Source organism: Cryptomeria japonica, chromosome 1 (genome assembly GCF_030272615.1).
Source record: "Cryptomeria japonica chromosome 1, Sugi_1.0, whole genome shotgun sequence".
In the NCBI taxonomy this organism is placed as follows: Eukaryota; Viridiplantae; Streptophyta; class Pinopsida; order Cupressales; family Cupressaceae; genus Cryptomeria; species Cryptomeria japonica.
The window spans coordinates 296838977-296864498 of record NC_081405.1 but is presented as its reverse complement, the minus strand read 5'-3'; the positions used below and the strand labels follow the sequence as shown (position 1 = coordinate 296864498).

Genomic DNA, 25522 nt, shown 5'->3' with positions numbered 1-25522 from the left:
CCATCCTATGTTACTCCACCATCATCTACCCCATCTTATTTCAATCCACCACCCTCCATTCCCTCCTCCATTTCTACAACTTCCCTTCCACCTTCCACACCTACCATTCCTCTCCTACTTCCTAACACCATCAAAAACCTCCCATCAATTGAGACTATCCAATCATAATCCCCATCACCTACTCCCACCATAATTAAAACTCCATCCAATGAACCTCCCATCCTTCCATCCACTCCATCTACCCTATTCAATGAACCTCCCATCATTACATCCACTCCATCTATCCTAGTTGATGAACCTCCCATCCTTCCATTCACTTTATCTGCCCTAGTCAATGAACCTCACATCCTTCCATCCACTCTATCTATCCCAATCGACAAACCTCCCATCCTTCCATCCACCCCATCTACCCAAGTCAATGAACCTCCCATCCACCCACCCATTCCATCTGAAGATTCTACCCACTCACTCCTCATCACACCATCCACACCAATCCCATCATGCCAAGATATTGTTTCAGAGCATATTGACATACTTATTGATCCAAGTCAAGATCCTACCATTCCACCTCCTCTATCTCAAGATCCCTTATCATCCCTTTATCCACATCATGATCCTACTATCCCATCTCCTTCATCTCAAGATCCCTTATCATTCCCTCGTCCAAGTCAAGACCTTCATGTCCCGTATGCTCCACTTCTTGATCCTCCATTTTATCCTATCCAAAGCATCCCACCACCATCACTCTATCCCCTTGGTTCACTTAAACTATCATTCATGGCAGTTCATTTACAACAAAAGAACATCTCATATACACCACCCATTCTCCTCCATTTGATAAAGGACTTGCATCTTGTTACCCAGAGAACAAAAATCCTATTTTAGATAAAATGCTAAGAAAAATGAACTATCATGATAAAGGCTTAGGCCTACATGAGCAAGGTACTTTGGAGCCCATCCATGTCAAAACACATCTAGGATCTCATGGTCTCAGTTTCATATCCCAAGGCACTTCATCCAAAAAATGTTGGTACAACTAATACAAAATCCAAGTGTGTTTTCAAACCTACCATCCCATCTTCCCATTGTTCCTCCAAATAATTTATTGCTATCCCCCCTCCTCCATCATATAAATCCAAAACAACCATCCATATCCCTCCTTCATCCTTTAAATCCATTTTGGATTCCTATATCCTAAAATCCACCATCATATGTCCCCATATGCTAAAATCCATTTTGGGCCCTTATATCCCACAACTCCATGCTCCATTTTGCCTTTCTCATCCCCCCATACATAGATCCCATATCCCCATTACCCATCTTCAACATCCTACTCCTTGCATTCCCATTCAGGATCAACAAAGGCACATGTCCCCACATTCCATCTAACATCCTACATCCATCACTTCATCCATATTCCCTCCATCTCCTACACCTTCACACACTACTTTCAAGGCTACTAGCAATAGTTTGGATGCTAAATCACAAATGCATAAAGCTAAACGGGTAAGTGCACAAATATGGTGGTCAAAAAAGTGGACACACCCAAAAAAAAATGAAAAACAACAAAACGCGCATTGGGTATTTCAAATTTAAAGAGCCCCATACGCGTTTAGGCTCATTTTGTCGAGCCTAACGAAAGCTAAACCATGTATGGGGTTTAAATTATACTAACCGTGTACGTGATTTAAAAACATAAACTGTGTACGTGGTTTAGAAACTAAGAACCCCATGCGCGGTTTAAAAACTAAAACCGCATATGTGGTTTAGAAACTAAAAACCCCGTACGTGGTTTTAGTTTTTAAATACGTTTTTTGGTAGGATATATACATAAAATATAACATTTAAGTATAAGTGACATTTCTCTTTGTCTTTTATCTTTCTTATACTTAAATATTATATTTTATGTATAAATCCTACTAAAAAATCTATTTAAAAACTAAAACCGCGTACAGGGTTTTTAGTTTCTAAATTGCGTACGGGGTTCTTAGTTTCTAAACCGCATACGTGGTTTTAGTTTTGAAACCACATACACAGTTAGTATACTTTAAACCCCGTATGCAGTTTAGCTTTGGTTAGGCTCGACAAAACGAGCCTATCTTTCTTATACTTTAAGTTATATTTTATGTATATATTGTCAGGATGTTTGAGAGTGGTTCTAGATCTCTAAGAGTTATAATGCAAATTCTAGGTTTTTGAGTATTCTTATAAATTTCAGACTTAGTCAAATTTCAGTAATCAGTATGCTTATATCAGCATTATCTCTCTCGTCTCTTATCTACATTCCCCCTTTCTCTTCCTTAACCCCTACCCTTTTGTCTCTTACGCATCTCCCTCTACTTTCTTCCCTCTCTCGGGTATCTCTCCCTCTCTTTGTCATCTCCCTCACCCTCTTTCTCTCTTTCATCGATCCCTCTCTTTCTCTCCCTCTCTCAAATACCTCTATCTCTCACTCTCCCCCCTCTCTTCAATGTCTCTCTCTCATTCTATACCTCTCCCTCTCTCAAATATCTCTATCTCTCACTCTCTCCCCCTCTCTTCAGTGTCTCTCTCTCTCATTCTATACCTCCCCCTCCCCCTCCCTTTCTCTTCCTTTGTCAAGTATTCTCTCTCTCTCTCTCTCTCTCTCTCTCTCTCTCTCTCTCTCTCTAAAGTTTCTCCCTCTCATCCTCTTTCTCTGTATCTCATTCTCTCCTTCTCTCAGGTGTATCTCTCTCTCATTCTCTCATTCTCTCCCTCTCTCCTCCCCCTCCCTCTCTCCCTTACACATTACCTCGCTTTCTCACTCTCTCCCTCTCTTTGCACCTCTCTCTCTCTAGTCTCTTGTACTCTCCTTCCATCCCTTCCTCCCTCTCACTCGGACTCTCTCTATCTCTCACCCTCTCTTTCTCTCTCTCTCACCTTCCCTCCCTCCACCTCTTAGGTCTCTCTTTCTCTCCCAATCCCTCTATCCAACTCTTAGATCTCTCTCTCTCTCTCTCTCTCTCTCTCTCTCTCTCTCTCTCTCTCTCTCTCTCTCTCTCTCTCTCTCTCTCTCTCTCTCTCTCTCTATCTATCTCTCTCTCTCTCCATCTCTTTCTCTCCCTCCCTTTCCCTTTCTCTATCTTTGTCTCCCCCTCTCTCTCTCTCTCTCATTTATCTCTTGTCTCTCCCTCTCAGTCTCTATCTCACTCTCCTCCTCTCTTAGGTGTATCTCTCTCCCATTCCCTCCCTCTCCTCCCCCTCTCTCCCTCTATAGGGTCATATGGTATTCTTAGGGGTCATATAGTATCCTAGGGATCCATGCATGTGTCCTAAGGGGTCATAGGACACCATATGACCCATAATGACACATAAGAGGTCATAGGATACCATATGACCCCTTGGCACACCATACGACCCATAATGACACCAAATGGTGTCATAAGGGGTTATAGAACACTATATGACCTCTTAGGACACCATACGATGCAAAACGACACCATATGGAGTCCTAAGGGGTCGTAGGAGAACTTGAACTTGGAGGATGCCATTTTGTGTTTTTTCATGTCATGTGGTATTCTTAAGGGTCATATGGTATCTTAGGGATCCATGCATGTGTCCTAAGGGGTCAAAGGACACCATATGACTCCTTAGGACACCATATGACCCATAACGATATAGAAGAGGTCATATGGAGTCCTAAGGGGTCGTAGGACACCATATTACCCCTTAGCACACCATACGACCCATAATGACAGCAAACGGTGTCTTAAGGGGTCATAGAACATTATATGACCTCTTAGGACACCAAACAACCCATAACGACATCATATGGCATCCTAAGGGGTCGTAGGAGACCATATGATCCCTTAGGACACTATATGACCCCTAATGACACCATATGGTGTCCTAAGGGGTCATAAGGTGTCCTAGGGGTCATAGGACACCATAAGACACATAACGACACCATATGGTGTCCTAAGGGGTCATATGACACCATATGACCCTTAGATCACAATATAATCCCTAGCAACATCTAAGGGGTCATAAGACACTATATGATCCCTTAGCACACCAGAGGACCTATAATGACACCAAATAGTGTCCTAGGGGGTCATAGAACACCATATGACCCTTTAGGATACCATATGGTGTTGTTATGGGTTGTATAGTGTCCCGAGGGGTCATATGGCATCCCATGACCCCTTAGGACACCATATGGTGTCGATATAGGTCGTATGGTGTCTTAAGGGGTCATATGGTGTCCTATGGGGTCATAGGACACCATATGACCTCTTAGGAAATAATATGACCTCTAATTACACCTAAGGGATCATATGGTGTCCTAAGGGGTCATAGAACACCATATGACCCTTTAGGACACCATATGACCCATAATGACACCATATGGAGTACCTCTAATTACACCTAAGGGATCATATGGTGTCCTAAGGGGTCATAGAACACCATATGACCCTTTAGGACACCATACGACCCATAACGACACCATATGGAGTCCTAAGGGGTCATATGGTGTCCTAAGAGATCATAGAACACCATATGACCCCTTAGGACACCATACGACCCATAACAACAGCTAAGGGGTCATAAGACACCATATGACCCCTTAGTACACTATACAACCCATAAAGATTATCCAACCAATACATCCACACGATCCAAAGAAACCAATATGTTCATCTTCTTCAAATGTTCTACTTTATATCCTATCTTCTTTATAAAGGGGGTATGGAGGAAGGGAGAAGGGGAGAGAGAGAGAGAGAGAGAGAGAGAGAGAGAGAGAGAGAGAGAGAGAGAGAGAGAGAGAGAGAGACCGTGTACGTGCTTGAGAGGGGAGAGAGGGAGACAATACACATACATACACACATATGTGTGTATATATACTTAATATATTATATATTATTAAATACATATATATAAATACTATAAATTATTCTATACATATATATAAATATTATATATTATATATTTTTATATTATATATAAATTATATACTATATGTATATACACATATTATATTTACAATATCATACTATACACACTCCCAAAATTTAAACATAAAAAGCGCGTACATGCTATTTATAGTAAAAATAGCGCATACATGCTTTTTATAGTTAAGATAGAGTGTACGCGCTTCTTACACTATAAGTGCCCTGTACGTGCTTTTTATACCATAGGTACCCTGTACACGCTTTTGACTGTTTAGGCTTGGAAATAGGCCTGGATGACAAAGCTACGGTTTGGAAGTTTGATTTCCCTCCATTTCCCTCCTTTTTGACATGTTTTATTTTATCAACTTGGTTTCTCAACTTTGTCATCATTAGGTTTACACTTCATCAAGTGGGTATTTCTAAAATTGCCATCATATTTTCACCCATCTTTTGAGCTTTCTTTTGAGCTTTCTAGCCATATAATTTTAAAAAAATTTGAACAACAATAACATATTATTATTGAATTTCTTTTACTAGTGTCTCCATAGTTCTCACAGACATACATGCACCATTTTTTTAATAACTTTTGATATACCTATCCAAATTTAAAGAACTTTATATATTATTGTAGTGCACTTGATTCTTTACAATTTTTTTTTAAAAATTGTATTTTCGACTTTTTTAGTGCATCTTATGCTTCGCGCACGAACAGGTACCTAATTTCCAGGATGTGCTCGATTGGATAAATCATAAAAAAAAATACTCAATAAAAAATTACAAACAAATACACATCTTTTAGTGCTCACTCTTAACTATCTTTCTGCCAAAGGATTTGTCAAAATACTAAATCTAACTATGACTTTTTTGATGCACACGTCAGACACTATGTTATGTTTTTTTTTTTCTAAAAAAATCAGGGTTTTTTTTTCATGCGTGAAGGATATGACCCCCTTAATCTTATCTTATTTTGAAAATTTTTATTAGTTTGGAAACTAGATTCAGAATACTACAATATTTGTTATTTTATTATCTTCATATCTTGAGTGGATGACTTTCAAATTTTGCCTCCAAGTTCAGGTTCACCTGATTTCAAAAAAAAAGTGTCCACTTATACCCCCCTTTTTGACCACCATCTTTGTGCACTTACCCAAACATCCACAACAATATAAATATGACCATGTCCACTTCTAAAGACATGCTCCAAAAAAGTAGAATTTGATGCAAAAATGCAATGAATCCCAAAGGCCGCAAAGGCCCACTAAAGAAAAAGCAAAAAAAAATGTTGATCCCAAAGAAAAAATAAGCAATGCATCCAAAAGAAAAATCTACAATGGCATCCAAATTTGCTAGTCCACAAGCTAAACATCCTTTCCCTCCATCTCCTAAATCTATTTTGGGTCCCTATGTCCCAAATCTCCCTATCTTAATTCCTCCATCATACTCACATGCTACATCCATCTCCCCTCTAGTCATCCCACATCCCCCACAACACGTGCCAATGTTGGTCTTGACAACATGCCCCCATCACACTCACTTTCCCTCATTCCATCCAAACACTTTCCACTACCACATCCCTTACACCACATGCATCCCCTATTAAAACCATCTAATCCAAGCCTTTGCATAATCCACTCATTCCTAGTAAAGTTGTACCAACATTCAGTGATCACTCCAAATGGGCTCATATTACCTTGATATGGAACTTGATGCTTGATTCCTCCATCCTTGTCCCTTATCACCTATCCTCCAAATCCATTTATCCGCATCCATCTCCATCCATAAATTTCCTCCCAAAAATCAGAAAAATCCAAAAAATAAAGTAAAACAAAAAATTGAAAAAAAAGGAGTAAAGAAAAAAATCATCCAATGGTGAAAACTTGGCAAACAAGCATCTTGAAAAAGTACCATGATGAAAAATTGGTAAATAGGTGTCATGCATAATTCCTTTCATCCTTTTTCTCTCCACGCTTGGGGACAAGTTCTTTTGGCCATCCATACATCACCTCCTCCATCTCATCTACCTACCTTACCCATCATATCGTATCCATTTCACTTTCTCCATCCTCCTCGGGATCTTGACAAAAAGAAAAGGCCACCATGTATACATGCTTTGGATGCCTCTCAACCTCCATTTCCCTATCACACCTTTTCTCCATTCACCTTCCTATCTACCCATCCTTCCTCCCTTCCATGTAATCTTTCTGCATACCTTTATAGCCCTTATCCACCCATCACCCTATATTCCATCCACTTCCCTCAACTTCCTATCCTCCTGTTGGTCATCTTATTATATCTATCCACCAATCGTTATCTCTCAGTTCCTCCATCCCTTCATCCATAACCTAATCCTCACCCAATCCTCATCTACCTCCATCCCTTTGTCACTCATCTTTTCATCTCCATAACGCTTTCATCTCCAAATATTTTTCATCTTATCCTCCATCCTTTCATCCCTCTTCTCATATCATTCCATCGCATCTTACATCCCTTGTCATTGGTATCTAGCTCAAGGCTACTCAAACACAATCCAATGTCATCCATCTAATCAATCAAATTACTCCTTACAGTCCACCATCACATGCAAATCCTATCCATATTCCTCAGCTATCCAAGGTCAAATGCTAATCAAATCATCTAATGACATCCTTGGTCATGTTCCCCGCCTTGCTACAAGCCTTGATCACCATCAAATCATCATCATCAAGATGCATCCTTCTGAATCTTTAGGTTATTTTGGGGATATATTATTCTCACACCAGCAACACCCCATCTATCATAATTCTCTCAGGGCTTTTCATGTTGATAGGGGCTATATCATGTCTATCCTTGAGTCCTCATCCATCATCAATGGCTCTTGTACATCTTGTAAATAGTGTCTTGCACAGAGCATCATGTGTCTCCATCTAGGTTCACTTGTACATATGTGTCCTTAGATCTCATCCTTTGCATCAGTTAATCACATCATCAAGATCATGTCAAATTAGTTGGTTCTTCAACAATCATCATGGAGCATCTTTGTCATTGTGATTGTATCAGGTACCTTTTGTCATTCAACATCATCAATCTTTTACCCAATCATCACTTTGTGCAGGATGTATCCTTTCTCAAGTTAGACGTCATTGAATCCTGTCTATTAATTATCCTTTTGGAAAAATATATTTGAGGCTCTCAAGTTGGTTTTGATTTCTTTTTTTATCTTTGTTTATCTTTATTTGAACTTCGTTGTTTTGTTTCGTCGCGGTTGCCATGATCCTTTATATCATGGTGCGCCATGAGTGATGAAACTTGGGGCATGGTCTTGTTTCCTTTTGCTTGCATGCGTTTTCTTTGATGTGTCCCATGTTTTTCCCTCATGAGGTCTCAACTATTTCATGTTACTCTAGGACATATCTTCTGCTTGTGGTTTTTCTAGCATTGTTTCTTGCCTGTAACTTTGTGTGGTGCTAGACTAACCTTTTTGTGTTTGTTTGTTGCATCAGTCCATGGATTGGTTGTGAAATCACCTTGGTTCCTTGTACCTTGGTGCATCACATACAATGCTAAATCAAAATAAGTGCTCATTGCATGGCAACCCATTTTCAAGGGTGTTCACACTCCATGATCATTTCATCCATATCATTTGTTGCATTTGCATTCACCCCTCTTTCCCATCTGATTCTTGTCACTCCTAGGCTTCGTTTTGTGTTGTCTTTCATCTTGCTCGCTGGGGAAATATTTCTTTCGAGACACCACTCGAGCCTTCTCTTCCTGTGCACCCTCTCGAGTGGGCATCACTATCTCGTCATTGTTTCGTTCGCCTAGGGCATTTTTTCTTGCTCCCTATTCTTCGAGTTGCTGGTGTCTTATTGTCTTTGCACTAACATTATTTTAGCGCCACCGCAAAGAGAGAAAAATGTTGACACCTAAATTTGATTAATCTAATTAATTGAATTTAGCTAACCTAATCACTTTTAAATTAAATACTTATGTGTTATTTAATTAATTAGGATTCCCCCCTTCTACCTAATTAATCTTATTAATAATGCTATAGCCTCATTTAATAAATTATTTGACAACCCAAAAATATTTTATTAATTAAATATTCCCCCTTTCATCTATTAAATGAATCAAATACATGATTTGATTTTTTAATTCATTTCTTGTCCTCTTCTAATAATATAATTAATTAATTAATCTTATTAAGTCACATGTCTCCTAACCTAAACCCCCATCTAACCCTTGTCCTAAGCCTAACCCATGGGTTCTAACTAACCCTATCCACCTAACCAACCTTATCCTTTCTACACCCATAGCCCCCCTCGTCCCCCCCTTCACATATGTGTGCACATTCCCTATTTTTCCAATATTTGAAAAAAATCTTTATTTGGGTGGTTATTTCCCAAATAGACACTGTACACTTGTCATTCCTCTCCAAGACATGTGTTCTCCTTGAGGACACTTGTCTTTCTTGGTTGAGCAACAAGTGTCTCATATTCAAACCTCCTCATCTCCCATCCAAATTTTGATGCTTTGATTAGTTGAACTAGTTGTATGAAGATGAATAAATGATCCAAATAATTTGTTAGATCTATTGGGATTATCAAAGCACATATAAAATGTTGTCAGAGGAAATATAGGTATCTAACATACCTCCATTGGGGTGTGGCAAGAGGAGAGATGCTTGAGGGTTCAAAGCACAATAGTGTGTTTTCACTCATAGTTTACTAGATGTTTGGCACTAGAGAGGGTGTTAGTGAGTGTGCTATCATGAATTTGGAGCATAATATGGGTTCGTTTTAGTTTTATTATTTTATAGAATACAATTTAATTATATGTCAAATAATTTAGTATATTTTTATATTCAAATTCATATTCCTAGGAGTCTATTATGAGTTTGTTGCATTTTTTTGAAGTTGTATATTACAATCAACTTCAATGAATAAAATATATAGTTTACTTTGTATATATTTTTCTTTGTATCATTGTTATTTTTCATAATTTTATGAGTTCCTAATGTTATTAATCATCTTTGTAATTTTTAACTAGTTGGGGTTAGTAAACATATTTTTGACAATTGAATTAGAGATGATAAGGTTTGGCATTAGACTTTCATGAGTAACTATAAATACAATTTTAAATTGTGCTTGTGAATCATGATAGTCATGTTGATCATGAGATTATAGCCGATACAACTTTTAAAATCATTATAATATTTGTAATTAATTTTCCTTCTTTAATTCTAAAGTTAAACGATTGAAATTTTCTTTGTACAACTGTTATTTTTCATAATTTTATGAGTCCATAATAGCTTTGGTTGTCATACCTTTTCGTACTTTAAGATACGCATATTTTATGCTTGAAAATGGAGTGGCGACAATAGATCTTCATGGACAGCGCGACGCCCACGTTTAAAACATATCTGTCCTTCCCTCCGTTTAGTCACGCCATGTCTGATATGTATGATATGGAGTTTATCACAGACTGAATGCTACTTTTTCCTAGCGGCGATTCCAGCGCAGGAAACATGGTAATGTATGCTTAAATATGGAAACTCTCTTCCGCATCTGTAATGTATGCGCAAATATGGATGAAAAAGGTTGAAAGCATGAGAATGCATGAATGCCATTGTAGGTCAAGGATCAACGAACGCATCATTTCACAATATTTAATTACATTAAGCGGGAATTATGCCAAAATGAACTTAAGAATTAGCAAGATTAGGTCGACTTCACCATTACACCTCTTATAAATGAACATTGAGGTTGGCTTCACGATTGCTGCTTGTTGCCCCATCTGAAAAAGCCACTTTATACTTAACTGTAGTTACGGACACATACTTTAGAACCCTTTACAGTTTCATATTTTTCTGAGCAGCAGGTGATAGATAGGGTAACAAAAATTTAAGGAAAAATGGATGTAAGAGTCACAGATTCCGTGCTTGTTAAGCCTGTAAATTCCACTCCACATCACCAACTGTGGGTCTCCAATATTGATTTAGTTATGGGTAGATGCCATTCTACGATTGCTTATATTTACAGAAGGCCTCCCAGTGGAGGTTCCGATGTGGGTGAAATACTGAAAGACGCGCTTTCTAAGGTGTTGGTGGATTTTTATCCGCTGGCGGGTAGATTGATTATGGACGCCTCTGGTAGAATTGCTGTTGAGTGTAATGGCGAGGGTGCTCTGTTTGTGGAAGCAGTGACGGACTCATCAATCGATGATTTTGGGGATTTCACCTCTCCTTCACAACTCACGACTTTGGTTCCCTCTGCTACTTACGAGAATGGCTTCACTAAATCTCCTCTGCTTATGATTCAGGTAAATTTAATTTAAAAGGCTTATTGTTAGGATCTGTTACATTGAATCGTTCTACTCATAGACTATACTTAAAAGATGATATACTAAGGAAACATTTCTTAAGAGAATATAAAAAATAGATCTGTAGATCTTGTTTTTTTTCCTTTTTCTTTGAATCATTAAGATCTATGTATATATAAAATGATGTGAAAGCAGGTTTGGTTTCGATCTTTTTAAAATAACAAAGGAATTACAGGTAACCAAGTTCAAATGTGGAGGGATGGCTTTAGGAACGGGGATACAACATATCTTATCAGATGGTACATCTTCTTTAAATTTTGTGAACAGCTGGTGTGATGTAGCTCGGGGATTGAAGGTACATTTACTTCCTCATTTAGATCGCAGCCCACTGCGAGCTCGAAATCCTCCCAGAGTGAGCTTTTCTCACAAAGAATTTGCACCACCTCCAACACTCCTTCAAGAAAAAGATGATGAGAAGGCCAGAGTTGGAAGGTTCAATCTTAGTAAAGAGCAAGTTGGTGCCCTGAAAGCCAAGGCAAGGGACAACCCTCTTAACAAGACCTACTCCACGTTCGTAAGCCTGGCTGCCCATATTTGGAAATGTTGTACCACAGCACGAGATTTGGTAGAAAACCAAAGATGCAAACTCTACATTCCTGTAGATGGAAGAGACCGTCTGTGCAAACCACCATTGCCCTGTGGGTATTTTGGCAATGCCATTTTTATGGCCACCCCAATAGACAATGCAGGAGAAATCGTATCCAATCCTCTGTGGTACAGTGCTGAAAAGATTCATGAGTCGATAGCCAATATAGACGATGAATATCTACGATCTGGGTTGGACTTCCTGGAGTTACAGCCAGGTTTGAATGCTTTTGTGAGAAGCGGGGATGTGTTTAACTGCCCTAATATGGTTATCAATAGTTGGAAGTGTTTGCCTTTTTATGATGCAGATTTTGGTTGGGGAAGGCCAAGTGTGATGGGACCTGCAGGAACTACTCCAGAAGGAATCTGCCGTATTTTGCCCATGCAAACAAATCATCGGAGTGTGTCCATTTGCCTGTCATTACCAAAGAATGATATGGTGAAATTTGGCAAGCTGCTTTATGAGTTTTAACATGTAAGCTTCAAAATATTTTGAAACCATTAGAATAAAATTTGGCTACTTCAAATTATTATTCTATTTGGATCATCTATTGGTTCAAAATAAATCATGATGGTATTGAAAAATGTAATCTTAGGAAAGTTGGGTATTGGGTATAATAATAATTGTTTGGTTTTTCTTTTTCTTTTTTCTTATTATAAGATTTGTAACTAAAATTTTTATGGAGGCTTGTGCTATCTTTGTGTTTTGGAGATAAGTTATTTGTGAGAGGGATTTCATAATTTTTGCTTTACTAAGAATTTTAATGAATCTTCTTAACAATTGACATCTTTTTTAAATAAAAAAATGTCTTGCATGTAATGTTGGTTCCATCTTTTTCATTTGTATTTATGTAGATGGAATGTTGTTGCAATTCGTATTGCCAAATCAATTTTATAGACTAATCATAAATGAAATGCTACAAATTTTGGAGTGCCTATCCATTGATCATCTTTGTAATTCTTTCAACTTCTTCAATATGATATAGGTTGTTCATTGTTATTATTTCTTTATTAATGTTTTATGTTTTCCTTTAAATCTTGATGGTCAAGTTTAATGATAAACTTCTTTCAATTTCTTTTACACTGATTTTAATATCTGCTATTCACAACAGATAACATTTTGGAAACGCTTTGGTTTTAAACTCCATTGCTGAAAGCACAGTTAAAAGTTGTAGTCACGTACCAAACATGTCCAACTAGTATACAACTTTTAATTATCTTTCTTTCTTTATTGAATCAATGCACAGAAAACAACTTTAATTGTCAACACTTAGCAAATGTCAGCAAAGCGGAGAACATTGTTGCAAGCGCAGTGAAGGCTGTAGTTACGTACCAATCATGTCCAACTGGTATAGAACGTTAAATTGTCTTTCTTTTTTATCGAGTCAATGCAAAGAGAACAAATTTTAATCATTACTTTGTAGTACTGACAAAAACTTAGCACTCACATAGTTTTGAAGTGTTTCTGACCATGACGGGACATTCGGAATTAATTATTCAGTATTATCGATGTAGATGTGTTGGTGTAATATGCAGGTGATAGGTACTCTCTATTCAGATCAGATATCAGAATGTATAGTTTGTTTTATTTACTATTATAGGTTAGAATTGCCACCGGAAATGTCAGAGTCTCACGCTGGAATTTTTTTGCGGTCGGTTCTTCATCTCGGTTTCTGGTTTCCAAATTTGCCCACCGGTTTTCAGTATTCTCACGCCAGAAACTTGTTGGAAAATTTGCTGAACAGTCAAAACATGCCTCGCGCTTAGGGAAGAGATATCGCTGATGGCTCATAATTTGGGCTCGATCTCTACCGTAAAATTCATTCGGCTAAGCCTTCTCTCACCCAATTTCTCAAAGTGAGTTTCAATTTCAAAGGAGCGAATTATGGATGTAGTATTGCTCGATAGCCTGGACGATTCAGATCATTACAAAGCCCCACCTCCATCCTTTGTTGTCCATTCCTATCTGCATGCTAAACTGTTCACTGCTCAGATTGGAATACCAAGTTCAGATTATATGTTTGTTATTTTGGTAATAAGCTTAGCCAAACAAAAAAAAATATCTAATGAGAAAGAGTGTTAATATATGTATTTTGTGCAGCTCAGCAGGATGCATCCTTATTCACTGGCCCTATGAAGAGTCACCTTGTAGTGGCTGTGATTCCTACTGGGTTCACACATCAGTAAGAGACTAAATCCTCCCATCTTCTACCATGGTCGTTCTCAGATTTGCACAGGGTTTGTACCCTTAATGAAAAGAAAACACAAACCGCTGCCTCCAGTTTTACCCTGTTGGGCAGGCCAAATTTTGAATTTTTAAGCATAAAAGCTACCAAATAAATGATGAATTTTTAAAGAAATACTTTTATAATGTCAAACTTAACGCCACGCATGCGAGAATAGAGACATAGGAGTTAGGGTATTCTTTAAGATCGACAGGGGTTGAGGCCATGGCTTTTTCGTTGTGAACGTATGTGTGGGTTGGGGGCGTTAAGATGCTTCTCAAATTCATCAAGAAACCCCAGCAGCTGTTGCAGAGTGTTGAACACAAGATCCATTTCTTTTCCAAGACTAATATCGAATAACAATTTCCTTGAACTTCTTTGAAGAATCAAAACGCAAATGAAATTAATCAAAAAACGGGGCAAAAATAGGACTCTCGCTTACCAGTTTGTCGATCGCAAAGAAATAATGGGGGAAAACAATCTGATTGAAATGACCGATACCAAAAACAATGAAAGGAAAAAATTTATGCTCAAAATGGTTGGGGATGAAGGATTTAAATGGAAGGCAGCCATCGCTTCGCATGTTTGTAGGTGTAAGAACCCAAGTTTAAATTTTTGCGGTCGGTTCCTCATCTCGGTTTCTGGTTTCCAAATTTGGTACTAAGATTTTGAAAAGGCCTCTTTTATCTGCGACAATATTGTCTGCCATCGCATGATAGCATTCGTCTATTTGCCAGTTGAGCTAGGCTGTCTTAATGGATTTCATCCGTGACCAGGTGAGAAAAACCCAAAACACTTCCGACCACAATTACAACAATTTTGCCCCTTTTGCCCGGCTTTCTAACTTCGTCGTTCGTCACTATGACAGGCAAAAAGATACGATTTTGAGGACTGCTTGTGGGGTTTTAATCGGGTGTCATAACAGGGCACGGTCTATCTATCTACAACTCATCCACAGAGTCCCGGATTTCCACTTAACAATCTGTTGAAAAGGCTTTAGAAACTTTCAAGCAAATGCAATTGGCACGCCTGAAGTCAAATTCTACAACCTCTACGAGCATCCTTTCTGCCTATGCCAAAATGGTAGCTTCGGAATAGGGTATAGATATCCATCAAAGCATTAAGGATAGAGAAATATTATCAGATGTTGAAGCTACAACTGCCTGGGTAGACGTATGCAAAATGTGGAAGCATCATCCCTGCCCGTGCCAAAATGGGAGCTTTGAAACAGGGAATGGACATCCATCACAGCATAAATGATACAAGAATTTTATCAGATGTTGTAGTCGCCACTGTCCTGGTTGAGATGTATGCAAAATGTGGAAGCAGTTTAGAGCCTGTTTCAGAAAATGCCTCAAAGAAATGCGGTTTCATGGAATGCCATGATCGAAGGATATGTACAACACGGATTTGTTGCGATTGAGGTGTAAAGCCAAAATGGGAGCTTTGAATCAGGGTATGGACATCCATCAAAGCATAAGGATCAAAGAATTTTGTCAGACGTTGTAGTTGCAACTGCGCTGGTTGACATTTATGTAAAATGTGGAAGCGTAAGGCATTTGAATTGTTTGACAGGATGCGTCAAGAAATGTGGTTTCGTGGACTTCAGATATTATAGGATTTTATTCAGATATTATAGTTCTAAATTTGCTGAACAGTCAAAACATGCCTCGCGCTTAAAGAGAAAAGGCCGCCATGTTAGCCCACCTTTGTGACTCCCCCACCACGCAGTCTGGAATGAGGCCAGCCTGAATGTCGAGGCCAAGCTTTCGAGCATAGGTGAAAAAATCGTCGTGGGCCTGTGTGATGATTTTGTGCCACGTCTGAGAGGCGAGCTTTGTGGCAAGGCAATGGCTATGGGGCCCTTTAAACAGCACACCATAGTCCCTACTACATGGGCTTCCTCATTTTTCACGCTAACCTTCCGTACGCTCGCACGTGCTTCGTTTTTCACGCGGTAAAATATTGAAAACAAAAAAAAACCAAGTGGCACTGGCTATGGAGCCAAGTAAACCGCACCCTATTTTACTAGGTGAAAAACGAAGCACGTGCGGTCGTACGGAAGGATAGCGGGTCTCATAGCCATTGCCATGCACGGCTGGTCTTCTTCGGTTTTCGTGCCCACGGCTGTCGTTTTTGTCAGGTGCGGATCAAGATTTCTAAAATTTGTTTTGAAGTGGACCTCGCTGGTCCACGAGCATGGTGGCGGATCACCGGAGTCTCCTCCAAAACAAATTTATTTATATTTTGTATAAATTTTATTTGATATTTAATGTATTTTATTTAATAAATTTTTATTTATATTTATAACAACTTACTTGGTAAGTCCCATGCTTATAATTAAGGATCGGATTTGATGTCACATCACATGATTGCTTGCTTTTTACAATTAATAATAAATTTATTAAATATAATATAAATAAAACATATAAAATTAAAACTATTTTAAAATATATAAAATAAATACCAACTTTTACTAAAAATATAATTAAAAAATTATTACATAAAAAATATTAAATACTAAACTAAATTTTAAAAAATAATATAAAATATAAAATATAACTTTTCAAAAATATAATGTTTTTAAAAAAAATTATAATAATAAGAAAAAAAAATGTTTAAAAAGGGGGGCGGGGGCACCCCACTTTCCTGTGCATAACTGCAGGAAAGTGCGGTGCGCCCGCCCCCCTTTTTAATCATTTTTTTCCCCCTATTTTACCGCGTGAAAAACGAAGCCTGTGTGGGCATACGGAAGGTTAGCGTGAAAAATGAGGAAGCCCATGAGAGCATAGGGGAGGTCAGAGGAAACAACAAGAAGTGCATAGAAAATAGGGATGTAGTAGAGGTCATGGGGTGTTATTTAAAGGGCCCCATAGTCATTACCTTGTGGCAAGGTGCATCATGGGATTGATGTGGCCCTGCCCTAGATATGGAACAACCACTGCATGTCTTGCCATTTTTCTTTGCTATCCGAAGAAACTGAAGATGAAATGTAATGTCTTCTCTATAATGTTTTTAGTGTCATCAGCATAATACTTATATTGGTAGGATATATACAGCGCACATTAACCACACATTGGCTCCTTTGTCTTTCGATAGTGACAACCACTCCTAAAAAGACATAATATCAGAAATGATATGTACATTCAGTCGAAGTTCTATCAAATGAAGGACCTCAAGTCAAATTTAAATTTTGTCCCCGACCAATCCATTGAAAGTGCACTCAAAACTAAATTTTATTCGCGCACAAGTTGTTTTTCTGACACGCTGCAATTTTTTTTCTTTTTTTTTCTTACTGCAGTACAAACCTTTTTTCTCTGTAGGGGAGAGGATTACCCTAACTTCGCACTTCTCAAAATCTTATGTGGAAATTTCAAATCACTCCCAATTTTTTACAGTAGCTTAGTTGGCAAATCCCTTGCTTATAACTCAGGTTTCAGAGCCACATCATCAAGTATGGTGCCACATCATCATGCTTTTTCACCAAGGTGTCTAAATAGCCCCCCAAAAAGTGAGACCAATAGTCGTACAAAAGAGGCCCCTATACTTGTGTAGCTAATGTGGCATCACACAAAACTAAATTTTATTCGCGCACAAGTTGTTTTTCCGACACGCTGCAATTTTTTTTCTTTTTTTTTCTTACTGCAGTACAAACCTTTTTTTTCTTTAGGGGAGAGGATTACCCTAACTTCGCACTTCTCAAAATCTTGCGTGGAAATTTCAAATCACTCCCAATTTTTTATAGTTGCTTAGTTGGCAAATCCCTTGCTTATAACTCAGGTTTCAAAGCCACATCATCAAGTATGGTGCCACATCATCATGCTTTTTCGCCAAGGTGTCTAAATAGCCCCCCAAACAGTGAGACCAATAGTCATACAAAAGAGGCCCCTATACTTGTGTAGCTAATGTGGCATCACATGATTGGTTATTTTTTACAACTAATGGTACATTTTGTAGCAATAACAACTTTAAAGTCATAAATATTAGTACAATTGCGATATTGCTATCATGATTCAACTCTGTAGTTTTTGAGTCAAACTCATTGACCCATAATTTACAAGCAATGGTTCACAAGAACCCATCTCCCATGAGAATGAATGAAACACTTAGCACTCATTGCATCTAGGTGATGCTAATTGTTAAAGTGTTCCACTCATTCTCATGAGAGATGGGTTCTACTCCTAAATTATGGGTCAATGAGTTTGACTCAAAAACTACATAGTTGAATCCTGATTGCAATATCACAATTCGACTTGTCGTGGAAAATGTCTCCTACTTATCTATTGGTACAATGTATTGTAATTATTAATATATAAACACACAAAATTTGATATTTTATGTTTGAAACAATAGTTTTTATTTGTATTATTATTGGAGCAAAAAGTATCAACAACCCTCACAACTATTCAAATATGCTCAATAGTTGATTGCCAAGAGAAAGCCTAACAATGCTTAAGTTTTAAAACTAGAAATTGCATTTAGGTGTGCAATGGTACACCGAAGAGGTGTAGAATTTCAATTAGGGAAAAATTTTGTCTATCAATTGCATACATTACATTTAAAATAAAACCTATGAATTAGGGGGGTAATTGAACTCATGGTGTGTGTGTGTGTGTGTGTGTGTGTGTGTGTGTGTGTGTGTGTGAGAGAGAGAGAGAGAGAGAGAGAGAGAGAGAGAGAGAGAGAGAGAGAAGGAGATATATAGATGGCGGGTGATATACAGAAGGAGAAATCATAAATGTGTGTGATTGTCAGTGAGACAGAGATATAGAGGTAGAGATAAGGAGGGGGGAATAAGGAATGTGTGCGAGAGAGCGATAGAGAAATATATGGACATAGAGAGGAAGAGGGAGAGATAGATCTAGATTTAGAGAGAGAGAGAGAGAGAGAGAGAGAGAGAGAGAGAGAGAGAGAGAGAGAGAGAGAGAGAGAGAGAGAGAGAGAGAGAGAGAGAGAGAGAGAGAGAGAGAGAGAGAGAGAGAGAGAGAGAGAGAGATAAGGAGATAGACATAGGGGAGATAGAGATAGAGATAGAGATAGAGATAGAGATAGAGATGGAGATGGAGATAGAGATGGAGATGGAGATGTATGTGGGTGTGTGTGTATAACTCTCACTCTTTTTGTTCTCATATCCTTAATCAAATGGCATGCTACCATGAACATAAATCCCCAGGGAGATGTCTTATCCTTGGATTGTTGGCATGACATGACTAATCATATGATAACACATTTCAAATTATTGGTAACATATGGCTTGATGTACATATTTTCATCTAACTATTTTGGGCATTGTCAAACAAATCAACAAAGGCTTAATTGATGTGCCTATATTACTGACATTGAGAACCTCAAACAATAGGTGTAAGCTCATGATTTACCTTCAAAGACATATTGATGTTTTGTGAAAAAATGACTCCCCATTGAAGAGCTTGAGGGGTGCAAATTTAGGATGTATGATTATTGGGTTCTCTTCCATAACAAAAAAAAGAATTAAAAAAAAATCACGACCCAAATTCATATTAATACCCTTATTCCATCTTAAAATTTCCCACAGCTTGAAGTTATCTCAAGATTTAATATTATAGATGGTAATGTTATCATTTCTCTCAAATTGACTAATTAAACAAACATGCTTAAAAGTAACCCCGACTTATTCTAATTGAAATTCTACACCTTCCCTACTCAATTTATATAGCATCCTTAAGATCAACATGTCGATGACCATATAATTTTTTTTTATTAAATTAATAAATAATTAAATAGAAAATTAAAATATTTTTTAAATTTATTAGATTAAAATATAAATATAAATATTATTATTAATATATATTTATTAAAATTTATAAAATAAAAAAAATATTTAAAAAGTTTTAAATATATAATTAATAAATATTTATATGTTTTATTTATTATTTAAATATATATTATAGAAAGGTTGTTTGATTTTGAAAATGGTAATTAACAAGGGACACAATGCATGAAGTTCTTGCTAATAGTGTTGATAGAAGGGGTGAGAGAGAGATGTTCAGAAGGGGAGAGTAAGAGGGATATGGATAGGAGGGAGATAATGAAAGATGGGGAGATGGAGAGATAGAAAGCTAAATATATAGGAGGTGATGTATATAGAGAAGTAGAAAGAGGTAGATACATACATAGAGAGAGGGAGAGATAAAGAGGGTTAGGGGAGACATAGAGTGAATAGGAGAGGGATATCTAGATAATGAGATGTAGATAGAGAGGGAGAGGGAGATTTGAAGAGATAGAGGGGGGAAGAGTGAGAAATAAAGATAGCGATAGAGATGGGGAGGGAGAAAGAGAGAGTTTGTGTGTGAGTGAGAGACATAGAGATAGAAATAGGGAGGGAGAAACATGATGTGTCTATGTGTATGCACATGCACATGTGTGTGTGTGTGTGTGTGTGTGTGTGTGTGTGTGTGTGTGTGTGTGTGTGTGTGTGTGTGTGTGTGTGAGAGAGAGAGAGAGAGAGAGAGAGAGAGAGAGAGAGAGAGAGAGAGATTTTATACTAAATGATCTATTTTATTTTAAATAATCTACAAGTTGAATAATCAATATAATGATCTCACTTCATTCATATGGAATATTATGCATAATTATCCAAATTTTATCTTTAATGATATTAAAATAATCAATTTTTTAATTTTCAATTATTATCACAAACATTAAATAAATTTTTATTAATAATTATTTTCTAATTATTAATATATATTTAAATTTAAAAATTAAATATCATAAAATAAATAAATATACACCTACTTTCATGATTTTTTGTCAGTTTATTAAAAAATTCTCTTTTTATGACACTATCTCTCAATTACTACTATTAAACAAGGACGCAAGCATCATGTTCATGCCAATAGCTATATAATAAAAGTAGATATGAAGATAAAAGGGAAGAGGAAGAGGGAGTGATTTAGATGGAGAGATAGAGAGAGGTAGATGGATAGATAAAATTATAGAGATAGAGATAAAGAGATAGACAAGTTCAATAGAAATGACACCCGCTCAAATTACAAGCTTAATAATAATAACGATATTAGTTGAGTTAATTGATATTTAAAAATTAATCAATTAGATTGTATATTGTAAAATAGTAGGAGAAAAATGAAGAATATCAAAATATATTGATTTTTGCTTTTAATTTCAACTAATGATCTTAAAGATAAGTTTTTATTTAAAAAATGGAGTTTAAGTTTTGATTTCTCAAAATCTTCTATATTCAATATTTATTTTTAAATAAAAATGAATTCAAAAGTTTTTATATTAATAACTTAATTACTTCATGCATAATTCAAATATGTAGGTGAAAACATAAAGGCATGCCTCATTTGCTGGGTTAAGTGGTTTGTTCAAATCAATATTTAAAAAATAACATTTAAAAAAAATTGCTAAGAATTTAAAATTAAAATAAACTTATAGTTTCTAAATAATTATAAAAAATAGATATTTAAAAATTATAAAATAAAATTATTTAATTATATTAAATTTAATTCTTTTGTAAATTCGTATTTGTTGTAATGGATAAGTAATAACTTCAAATAAGCTATGCATCTAATTATAGAAATATTTTTTCTTGGGAAAGAGGTATTAAAAAATGGTAGTTTCTATAGAGTAAATCAAACACCAAAAAAGAAGTATATTCATTTAAAAATAAATTAAATAAACTTATGTAGAGATATAAAATGACATTGTTTTTAATGAAAAAGATGGTAGCGTGCAATCCATGAGCAAAAGAGATTTTTTATTTATTTTTTGATATATTAATTTTTGTGATATTTTATTGAAATTTAATTGTATAAATTTTTAGTTGATGTACATTGATTTTACATATACTCCAATCCCACATATAAGATTACTTTGTGAATTCAAGTTCAACTACTTTTATCATCTTTAAATTTTAAAAAAAATATATTATTTCTCTTTAAAATCAGAGTAACATTTAGTTTAGTAATTATATTTATCTTACCTCTTATTTTTTAGTGGAAAAATTTATGTCAAATTATTTTTACTTTTATAAATTATGAATTATACTAATATCTTTTTAACCAAAAACTAAAAATAAAGATTATATTTAATGAAATATTAGATTTGTAACACTCAAATAAAAAATCTTATTTTTATTACATTAAATTTATCACCCAACTTATCTTTTACTATAAAATAAAAATTATATTTAATAAAATATTAAAATTTGAAACACTCAAATAAAATAATCTTAGTTTTATTACATTAAATTTATCACCCACCTTATCTTTTACTATAAAACACCTAAATCTAGTTCATGCATAAGCCCACGTAAAAATTAAAATTAAAAACACTATCAAATTAAAAAAATTCTAATTTTTAGATTAACCTTATCTTTTATTATAACAACCTAAAATCTCTTCATACTTTCTCATTTAAAATCTGGAAAATCCCAGTGAAAATTTTCATCATCGTAGTCATATGCAAGAAATGGAATTGGAATATTTTTAAGGTTTTTTTTTTTTTTTAAGGTTTTTTTGCTACATCACATGTACCATCCATAAATAAATAAATAAAAGCGCCCTTTCCAAGATACGTATTGATAAAATTCATAAAGTCGTGGACAAGTTTTTACCTATAACATACTTGTCGTTCAACCTCTGGTGAATGTATGGATATAATTATTTGCAACTTGGCCCATCCTATGACCACATAAGAGGTTACGAAAAATGCTGACCGTTTGCAATGGGCGTGGGTTTGATGGTAAAAAAATATTGGTTCCTGGTTTACCTTTTTTTAGTCTACTTGTCATACAAGAGGTAAAAATTCTGTTTTTTTACTATTTACATAAACAAATAAAAATTAAGAAAAATTGTGTTTTAATAATTATTTAAAGAAAAATCAAATTTAGAATATAGAATTCTTGTTAGAAAATTTTAATTCTATATAATCTGTTGGCATTTACATGAAGATTGCATTAATGATATGTTATGTTGTCATTGATGTCAATTAACCAGTAATGATATTGTTGATATTGTTATTAATATTGTTTTTGATTAAAAAAACAGTGAGAACAAGGGCACTGACCCTTTACATAGCAGAACTATCAATCATAGCATAGAAACAACACTATAACAACAATTAACAGCACCAACCATAAAAAGGGAACCAAGTCTTTTTAACAATAAAAAACAACAACAGAAAAAAACAAACTACAGGGGTGCCTTGCGCACCCCAGTGGCCTCCATGGTACTGCTCCATTCGGTAGACAGGAATTTGTAGAGGTCCCTAGCCTCCTATTTGTCCTCCTCAGTGTTAGCATAGCATTCCCTCAACAGAGAGAGGGTGAGTGCGGAGCTATGTAACACGTGCAAATGGAATTTGTTCAGGCCCACCATTTGGGCTTCCCAAGTCTCCATCTTGTTCTTGAGTTGTTTGACCTCCTCCTTGATATACTGCAGATCGAGAACAGGGTTGAGGTTTTCAATTCTCTGTGTGATGTCCAACACATCCGTGCTCAGCGTTTCCATTTGTTGTAGAGTAGGGGCCTCTTGGGGGTTCTCAGTAGCCAAGTCATCAGTAGTTTCAATAGTCTCTTTGGGCTCACCACCAACAATGGAGTTGTCAGTATCCTTAACCAGGTCCATCAGAGGGATAGAATGCATCAGCTGTTCGACCAAGTTTAAATCCTTATCCAAATTTCCAGGATCTAGAGCATTGTTGTCAGGGATTTCCACACTCATAAGACCCTCAATGTCCGTGTTCATAGGGGTTGTATCTTTATTATCAATGAGTTCCTTGGATTTCCTTTCAGGGGTGGTCATGTCAACAACACCAACAGTGGTTGAGACTATGGGGTCCCTAGTCATATTAACATTATCAACATCCCCATCAAGGGCCCCCTTAGTTTTAGGGCTCTCCTCCTTCTTGTCCCTAATGGGGTCCTCCTCAGAGTCCACATTCTCAATAACCGGGGTCTTCTTCCTGCGGCCTTTGGAAGCAAGTCTGGAGGATCTCCTTTTAACCTCCGAGTTTGGGGAAGGGTTGTCATTCTCAGTGTCCTCAGTTGAAGAATTATCATCATAGACAATGTATTTGCATTTAGCGGGGGTTTTTCTTTTTTCCTTGGACAGGGAGCGAGAAGCACTGGGGGAGGCAGGTAAAGTTAAGCTAGGGGAGACCGCCGAAAGAGAAACAGCCGAGGCATAGGTAGGCGGGGACATGGTGGTTGTGGCAAAGCCCTCTTGGGGATATTGGAAGAATCTAGGGAAAGCCAGAGACAAGGCCACAAGCTGCTAGGGAGTCGACATTGGGGGCTGAGAGAGTGAAAGATTCCTAGGGGGGCAGAGAGCATCATGGAATTTATACAACCTATAAATAAGACCCTGGTGGAGGAGGAAAGGAGGCTTATCCCCATGCTTAGGGTCCATAGTGTCCTTAACAGAGCTCTCTAAGGAGTGCAGTAAATAAAACGACAGACAAAGCAAATCATTATTGCGGAAGTGATTGAGGAGGGGCAAATGGTAGTAGTAGAATACCTTATACCTGCCTTCGAGAGTGAAGTATTTCATGATCATGAGGCAGATCATGTTCCACGGGTGCTTGAGCTCCTCTCGAGCAAACCCACCTTGCAGCTTGACAGGTTCCACACGGTTGTGGAAAAACCGTTTCAAACCCTCACTGTTTGCAACATGACTGGTATGCTTCCAGCGATGGCCATCCAGGGTCAGCTTTGTGGCTTGGGCAATGGTCTCCTCAAAGACATCAAAGGTAATGCCGCCAATCGAGACGCATCTTCCAGACCAGGAGGAGGCGAAAGCAATCGAGAGCTGCTCATCATGGCCCTTCAAGTAGTCTAGAAATTCAGCAATTCTACCTTCAACACATAAATTCCAGACAAGAGGGTCATTTTTAAAATCATCTGGATTGTCCGATTCATATCTCACTCACCAACAAAGCTTCCTTAGTCATAAAACAGATGAAGTTGCAAAGACCCTTCGAGAAGCAAGCCAGGAAGAGAAAATGGGGAATGTGAGAGCTCAGCGTCAATAAATGAGAAATGAGGTTGGGTGCATGGGAAAACAAGAAGTCACTTTTAGTAATGATTTGTTGGCTACGAGGCATTAAGAGCCAGCAGATACTGGCAACAACCAACACGTTTCCAATCCAGTCGTACTTCATCATGGCTTTGCAAGCCCAAGTGAAATGACAACACAACAATGCGTGCATCATCTCCAGCCTGGTCGAACAAGACACCACCTCATCCGAAGGGATCTGAGGAATATTCCCATTATTTGAATTATAAATCCACCACCTCCAAATAGACTCAAGGGAAAAAAGGAGGGGGAGGGAAGCATTTAGTAGCCCCTCAATCATTAGTGGGGATCCTAGATTTCTCTTCCTAAAGGAGGAAGTTAACATGGTCCACAAGTGATTTGTGACTCCTCCAACATCTCAGCC

At 37.0% G+C, this 25522-nt stretch overlaps 1 protein-coding gene across 1 annotated transcript; it reads left to right on the top strand.

Annotated features, from left to right (window-relative positions):
• The first annotated feature begins 10399 nt into the window (after positions 1-10399).
• LOC131046415 (shikimate O-hydroxycinnamoyltransferase) lies at positions 10400-12499 on the top strand. Its single transcript, XM_057980150.2, has 2 exons — positions 10400-11210; positions 11446-12499. The coding sequence occupies exons 1-2, from the start codon at positions 10803-10805 to the stop codon at positions 12325-12327; spliced, it is 1290 nt and encodes a 429-aa protein (XP_057836133.2). The 5' UTR covers positions 10400-10802; the 3' UTR covers positions 12328-12499.
• The last annotated feature ends 13023 nt before the right edge of the window (positions 12500-25522 follow it).